The sequence below is a fragment of the Phoenix dactylifera genome, chromosome 14, assembly GCF_009389715.1.
Source record: "Phoenix dactylifera cultivar Barhee BC4 chromosome 14, palm_55x_up_171113_PBpolish2nd_filt_p, whole genome shotgun sequence".
Lineage (NCBI taxonomy): Eukaryota > Viridiplantae > Streptophyta > Magnoliopsida > Arecales > Arecaceae > Phoenix > Phoenix dactylifera.
Genome location: NC_052405.1, coordinates 10,254,964 through 10,263,193, shown reverse-complemented (window position 1 = coordinate 10,263,193; position 8,230 = coordinate 10,254,964). Strand labels below are relative to the sequence as shown.

Below are 8,230 nucleotides of genomic sequence, written 5' to 3'. Positions count from 1 at the left end.
ATCTTTCTACTATTGTAACAGAATTCCTTCAGTATGACTACTTTTAGACCGACTCTACTTCCATCAAGTTTTCAATTTGCAATGTTTTATCCCTACCAGCTACATGTGCATCACATGTAATACTAGAAGAGTTGTTTGGAGCCATGTAGTTGAAGTTGAATGAATGCTCAAATCATATTACAACTTAAGCTACAATAGTTGATTTACAAAAAGAAGTTCACTTCTTATGTTTAGAGGAGAATTTGGGAAAAAGATGTATGCCTTTAATATACATTCTATCGAACACTTTGCAAACGTATATCGGATGAGAGTGCTCAACATATATGGAGATGAAGATTTTCTAAACGAAGAGGTTGGTGTTGAAGCTGTTGGTGGAGAGAGCCTATGCATCCATTAGGAGGGAACAAGTGGTGGTGCAAGTCTTGAGGAAAGAGAAGAAGGTGAAGGATGAGAGGTGGAGGAAGAGGAGGTGGAGTGGAGGAAGAGGGTGCTGCAATGAAGCCCAACATGAAGGATGCAGCCAAGGGCCTACCAGAGGTGACAGGTGCCACCGTCGACAACAAGGGTAGAAACTAGGAGGGAGTCAATAGTAGGGTGGGGGAGAATAGAGAGGGAAAAATGAGAAGCCTTCTTCAGTGAAGAATTGAAGATCGAGGTAAAAGAGGAGATCATGGGGCTCTCGGGGGTGGTAGAGGCCGGTGGAGACATTGAAGGTGGTGAGGAGAGACTTGAAAGCATGAGGTAGGGAGGAGAAAGAAAAGGAAGGAGAAGGAAAGAAAATATTTCTTTTTATTATTACGATACCTATTCAAGCAATTGCAACTAATCCCATAACTATTTTGATCGTAAGTCAACCTACTGCAAAATAGTTCTGAATTGTAACTCAACAAGAAACTCAACTTACTATGCAATTTAAGTTGAAATCATCCAAACAAGTAAACTAGACTAGACCTGCTACTTGAGCTGATGCAACTCCAGTTACAAACTCCAACTAGCACTAAGTAAAGAAAAACTAAATGGTTAGGAATTTCACTATTAAATTAAAAAAGAAAAAGTCAAAATTCTTTAAAGTAAAACATTGGATCTTAAAATTAACTCCCAAATCTCAAAAACATTATATTAGCCGACTCTTCATTTTCTTCAATCAGATATGGATGGAAAGCAGTGGTGCTTCATTTACATGCATTGCATATATCAAGATCTAACACCGAAAAGATAGCCTTCTTTGCTAGGAAATCAGATGGATTTTACAATATGACATGAGATGGCAGGCAGAGAATCTTATCTTCCCCTTCCTAGGCAAACTAAAGGTTCATCGGCTTCTAAAATGTTGCTAAGAGATTAGAACAAAATTTTCCCACTTAATAATGCACTATCCTTGCGTATAGGGAACACAATATTTTTGGTGTGGAATTCATCGAATACCATTGGTCCTTTTGATAGTTCTGAAATTGCTGATAAACTCGGTCCAGAAGAAACCAACCCTTTGAATCTCACCTCTTCCACAACAACTCCTTTGGTTAAGCGAGTAACTATGCTATGTCCCTTCCTCCCTTGTGCCTTCAAACACTGACTTGCCAATTGGTTAGTTGATAGATGAATGAAACTGCCTATAGAGCTTACATTGTATAACTACAGAAAGAAAATAAGAAACCAAGTTTGGCATCAAAAGGACTTGCACAATAAAAACTATCGATTAATCTGATGGCACATGGCTATTTCTATGGATCCTTGTTTAAGGCCTAAGGAACCACTAGTTGAGAAAATATCGTACATAAGGAGAGAGAGAGAGAGAAAGAAATAAACAAAATAGGCTTCAATGCACACAAACATTAATTAACACGTTCTTGTGCGGCAACTAAATATAATATTTAAATTTGTAAAATGATTAAAAAAATAATATATATATCATTGTGTGGCATAAGAGGAAGAAGTTGATAATTCTGGTCCACTATGTGGCATATGCAATTCTTTTGCATATATTAATGATATTGAATAGAGAATTTTCTTTATAAACTTATGAGACTATAGTTTCAAATATTAATTGATCATAGAAACTTCAAAACAAGCTAGTCCTTGGTTCAATGACAAAGTAAACAAAGTATGAAAATCATTTAACATTTTGAAGTAAAACATTCATCAAATATGACAAGGAAAAGTAATAATATATAGACAAAATTCTTGAATTATCTTCGTGGTAATAAAGGTTACTACTACTAAGGCCATAGGTGAGAGAAAGAAATATATCAAAAAATTAGATAAATTAAAATAGGAGCTGGGAAAGTTAAGCCCCAAGTATAAGGGGCAAGAAGGCAAAATTCCAAAGTTTTTGCTGGCCATTACTTGATTTAAAATATTTTTGGAAGGTCACTACTTAGGAGGTTTACAAATTTCATGAGGAACTGATTAATGGTCAGCATTTAGCAATAATCTCATTGCAATGGATGAGATATATTGAATCTATAATTATTCTTTTACATTCTCTCATTCTTTATAATAAAATTTAACAAATAATTTTAATTTAAATATGCATAATAATCATTAAAAATAAATTTAAATTTTTAATCTCGTATATAGAAATTCGAGCTACAACTATATTATGCTTATTGTGCACTAATTTTCGTTGCAACTGTTAATAACAATTGTTACAGCTACCTATATTCTAATTCCAGGTTAATAACAATTGTTATATCTAATTATATCCTAATCCCCATAAATTGAGAAAATGCCAATTATGAGCAGAAAAAAAGGTTCATCCTACACATATCACGGTGAACTTGATAGCACCATGGTTTATATTGAGTCTATGTGACAACAAGACAATGCGCATAAATAGCATTTTCTCATAGCATTGCTTTATAAATATAGTCCAAATTGGTCTTAGCAAATTTTCTCAGAGAAAATTCTCTTGTGCATGAATGGGAGCCTCGCAACATCGAAGCTGCTTTGACCTTACACTTTTGGAGGACAATCTTAACAGTTTGACCGTTTGAACATACCAATCTAGGACCCTTCAACGCGGCCAATAATTCTGTCAACGGGGTGATTGAGACAAACGAACCTCTAAAAATAGAATTCATCCATTTTCCTTCCCAATTCTTGTGCTCTTCCAATTATTCTGGGTGACACCACCACCACCACCACCATGGCTCCGGCCACCCTGTTGTTCTTCCTCATCTTCGTGCAATCCGCAAATGCTTTGAACACAAGGAGGTCAGAACTCCAACTTGGATTCTACAACTCTACATGCCCGGATGTTGAACAGATTGTGCATGATGTTGTCCGCAACCGCCATTTCCTGGATCCGACCATCGCTGCCGGCCTGATCCGCCTCCATTTCCACGACTGTTTCGTTCGAGTAAGTTTGTCATGACGTACGTTCGCAGGCCTGGTTTTGGTGAAAAGACTTGCATGCATGCATGGATTTGATTCCATATTTTTGAGCTAACGTTCTTCCTGCATGGTTCGCACGAGATTTCAAGATTTGGACTTTTTCTCCTATAGGGTTGCGATGCATCCATCCTGCTCGATGAGACGCCGTCCGGCGAGCCTGTCGAGAAGGTGTCGGTGGCTAATGGCTACACGCTGCATGGTATCGAAGTCATCGACACAATAAAAAGCATCATCGAGAGTTTCTGCCCGGGGACCGTCTCCTGCGCCGACATCCTCGCCTTCGCCGCTCGTGATGCTGCGGTCCTTGCCGGGCTCCAGCACTACCCGGTTCCTTCCGGCCGCCGGGACGGTACCGTCTCCCGTGCCGTAGAAACGCTCGACCTCCCGGGGCCATTCGCCACCGTCGAGCAGCTCACAAGAAACTTCGCCAAGAAAGGATTCTCGCAGAGCGAGATGGTCGTTCTCTCCGGTGCGCACTCCATCGGAGGGGCTCACTGCCCTTCATTCAGCGGCCGGCTCTACAACTACACGGCCGCCCTGCCACAAGATCCAACCATAGAGACGGTCCACGCTGAGTACCTCAAGACGAAGTGTCCGGATCCGAGGACGACGGCGGCGGAAGCTTTGGAGGCGCAGAAGGTAAATTTTATTCCGGCGGCCGGGACGTCGCTCGACGGCTCCTACTACGCGGAGATGCAGATGGGGAAGGGGTTGCTCGCGTCGGACCAGGTGCTGATGACGGAGAGAAGGACGAGGACGGTGGTGGAACGCATGGCGGCAGACCGAAGTAAATGGGCGAGGAAGTTTGCCAAGGCGATGAGCAAGATGGGGTTGGTGGAGGTACTCACAGGGGACCAGGGAGAGGTGAGGAGGGATTGCCGGCTTGTTAACTGAGGGATTGCCGATTCTTATATATGTATGTTGGGGATTCAACTATTGGTGAGTGGTAAAGATGGGAGCTTTGAAACCAATTAGTTAAGAGTGGTCCATGCACAATCTAAGACTTATTTTCCCTTGATGTTTGTATGATTTAAGTCAGACTGCAATTGATCAAATTAAGTTTGAGTAATGTCAATAGCTATTAGTTTAGCCGATTGGCACCCTTCTCCATAGATGGGGGATTTCATGTTCAAACCAGAAGGATGGTGAATAGGCATCGTATTTTCGAAAAATTAAGCTTATTAGAGTGTTGAGCAAGCCAATATCTAAAGAAAATGTCTCCTTGGGGCAGTATGTATGATAATCCACTTGGTTCCTGCTTTTTTTTTAAAAAAAAAGAAAATAAATGACTGGTATTGGTGATTGTAAAACTTATGGATGCAACTTGGCCGCTTTAGCTTGAATATGGTTGGATCTAACAATAGTTTGTGTATAATCAGGACTTATATTACATGATTAGTTTAGGTTTGTGTTGGTAATTTGACATCAACTCAATATAAAGTCAGGTTTGATCCATGTTTTTGCTTGGTGTGAAATTTCATCCAATCCAAACTCAAGTAGTTTCTAGCACGATTTCCTCTCAATCAGCCACTACCTGCATTTGGCAAGTACATCTTCTACCTTGACCTTACTCGTATGCAAAGCAAGATGACATAAACCCAAATCAATATTTTATTATATATTGTATTGTGTTAGCATAATTTTAGAAGTCAGGTAACAATCTGTATGAGCTCACAATATTTTTTTTTGTTAGCGTGATTATGTATTGGTCAGTATTATTTTTCTTTGTTAGTATAATATTTGTTAGAGTGATTTTAGGGATCACATAACAACTTGTATTAGCGAGTAATATTTTTCTTTGTCAACATTATTCTATATCAGTATATATATAATTTTTCTTATATTGAGTATATATAATCCTTAAGATGTACTGAATGTGATTGAGCAGCGAAATAAAATTATTTTTCTCTCTTTTTTTTGTTTTTCTCTTCTTCTGCAAATATTTTAATATAGTATCAGAGCCACTAATCACCTAATCTGCCGCCATCATTTTTTCCTCCTTTACTGTGGCCATCGTTACCATGTCTAGAAGCTTTGAAGACTTTTATTGCCGATCTATCAATCTATGTTTCTCGGTAAATCAATATTCGAAGATTCTCTATTTTTCAGTGGATTCGCAAATCCTCTATTTTTCCATAGATCCTCTATTTTTTAGTGAATCAATATTCGAAAATCTCATATTTCTAAGTCGATCTGCATATCCTCTACTTTCGGTAGGTTAACATCCAAAGTTCCTTTATTTTCTAATGGATCTGCAGCTCCGCTCTACTTCTTTTCTCCCCAGCTTCAGATCTTCGACAATCTCTTCTCACTATTGCTTGGCCTCTTTTCCTCCATTTCCAATTTTATTTGCTGCTTCTAGCATTTTCACCATCCAATTCGTGGTCTCTTGCTCCTCTTCCATAGTGCCTCCATCTATGAGGATTGTCGACCTTCTGTTGCCTTCTTTTGAGCTTTGTGCCCGCTGCTAGTGTCATCTTTTATTGTCTTTTTGCTGCCACATCATCAGATAAGCAAATCAACCACACTGGCAAATGCGTAGTCTGTCGCATCGGTTAGACACATCAACAGACACACTAGTTTGCTATGTTAGTCGGTCATGTCAGTGGACACATTATTTTACCTAGTTAGCTATATTAGTATTGTCAAACACATCAGTATATTGCATTAGCTTTCTGATCTACCGCATCAGTTTCTAAGTTGCTATGTCAGTTTCTGTTATGCCATATCAAATTCTATATTGCTATATTAACTTGACACATCAATCTGCCATATCTGCTTCTGCATTGTTATGTCAACTCCTAATATGCTACATTAGCTTCTGAGTTGCTATAACATCTCGTGCTGTGCTCTCTTGATCTACCACTACGTCCGCCTTTGAGCTGCTCTATCAACTCCTAGTCTATCAAGTCGGCTTCTGAGCTGCTACTTCAGCGCTTGATCTATTACATGGGTATATTCGTGATCAGATTTTCAAACTTAAGTTGGCACCTATAGTATCATCTTGAGTTTGAGAAGGATGTTAGCATAATCATAAAGATCACGTAACAACCTGTATCAACCCATAATATTTTTCTTTATTAGTGTGATCCTGTATCAATCAGCATTGTTTTTCTTTATTAGCATGATCTTGTTAGAATGATTTTAGGGATCACATAATAGCTTGTATCAACGAGTAATATTTTTTTTTGTTAGTATGATTCTATATGAGCCTGTATTATTTTTCGTATATGGAGTATGTAGATGAGTTTATATAACCTTTGAGATATACCAAATACGCATCGAATAGAAAAATATTTTTTTATTTTTTTATTTTTTTTCTTCTACAAATATTTTAATATATTATTTTTTTCTTTTATATTCTTTAATATAAAATCTTTTTTTTATTTGGTACATTAAATTTGTTATCATGACTCTGCTCCCATAAATAATAAAGCGATGTAGCTGAGAAGTTATTGCGGGAGATAAGGTGATTCCAGTCAAATTGGAATTTGTGTCAGCATTCCAAATTACTAACACTAAAGCAACAAATGGTCCATGGGGATTTTTCAGGGGATGAGCCCACGTTGGCTGATGCCCTAGAATCCTTTACGCTAAAAGGACTTAGGTTTAAGTGTGACCTAGTTTGTACGAAATAAGGTGCTAACATAGGAATAATTGGATATAATCTATTACCTCTAAACTATTTATTGTTAATAAATTATGTAATTTGAAAATCACCATTCTATGCATCTAGTGGTATATTGTTATGCTATTTAAATTATCCAATTTTCACAACTAGAGTGAGATGGATAGTACTAGTATGAACTTCGCAAGGACCCCACGAGCAAATTAAATGGTCTTGTTTCCAAAATAAACAAAAGGCTCAAACACTTTCTTACCCTACAAAGAAAGAGGGTAATTAAAAGGAGAAGAAAAATCAAATGACATCATCATTCCTTTAAAAAAAAATCATCTCCTGCCAAAAAGATATCAAACCTATACAAGTTTATAGATATCAAAATTAGTTACTTGCGAGGAGAAGCAGACTCATTTCCGAGCAAGACATGTGCGGAGCCCTTTATTATATTATTTATTTTTAAAAATTTATTAATAAGATAAGTTAAGGTAGGTAATATCTTCGCTCTATCATTAAAATATAAGTCGATAAAATAAAACTAACATTGAATGTGTGTGATGCGCATGAAAACAAACATGAATGGCTATCACATTAAAGACGTCATTGAGAGTTTTCTGGGTCTTTCAAATTTATCTATGGGTGAAATCTATTCAAAAACTTTATTATATTATATAATAATCAACAAAATAGATTGTTTTGAAAAAAAAAAAACTCAAATTACCAAACCCACTCCTTTTTTTTTAAAGCCTCAAAATTCTCATCCCTGCTATTCTAGCCACCCACTCGATGTAACAAACTTATTTTTCTTGTAATCTATTTTCTATTTTAAATATTTTTATTGATTTTATTAATATTATTTAATATTTAAATTTAATATTTTATCTTTTTCGTAAATTATGATATTTATTATTGTTGTTTTATCTATTTCTTATCCAATATCGACATGAAACTTGTGCGTCCCCTGGTTCCAAGACTCAAAATCTACAGCATTCCGAGTTTTGAACGGTGCGGTTCGCTTGTATATGTTTTGTTTACGATGGTTAACGGTATTGTTCGAGCCAGCCTTATTTGTTCTGCCGCAGTTGACACTCCATTCTCTCCAAGCCACTCAGTTTCTTCATGAATTTGTTCTCCTTGTTTCCATGATTAAGAAAGATAGCAATGTTTAGCCCAATGACAAAGTACTGTGTGGAAAAATCACACAGCAGTGCTTCTCAG

General features: G+C 37.2%; 1 protein-coding gene across 1 annotated transcript; it reads left to right on the top strand.

Moving 5' to 3' along the window:
- Positions 1-3,118: 3,118 nt before the first annotated feature.
- On the top strand, positions 3,119-4,482 carry LOC103715656 (peroxidase 5-like). The gene is made up of 2 exons (XM_008803368.3): positions 3,119-3,358; positions 3,505-4,482. The coding sequence occupies exons 1-2, from the start codon at positions 3,146-3,148 to the stop codon at positions 4,285-4,287; spliced, it is 996 nt and encodes a 331-aa protein (XP_008801590.2). The 5' UTR covers positions 3,119-3,145; the 3' UTR covers positions 4,288-4,482.
- Positions 4,483-8,230: the final 3,748 nt, after the last annotated feature.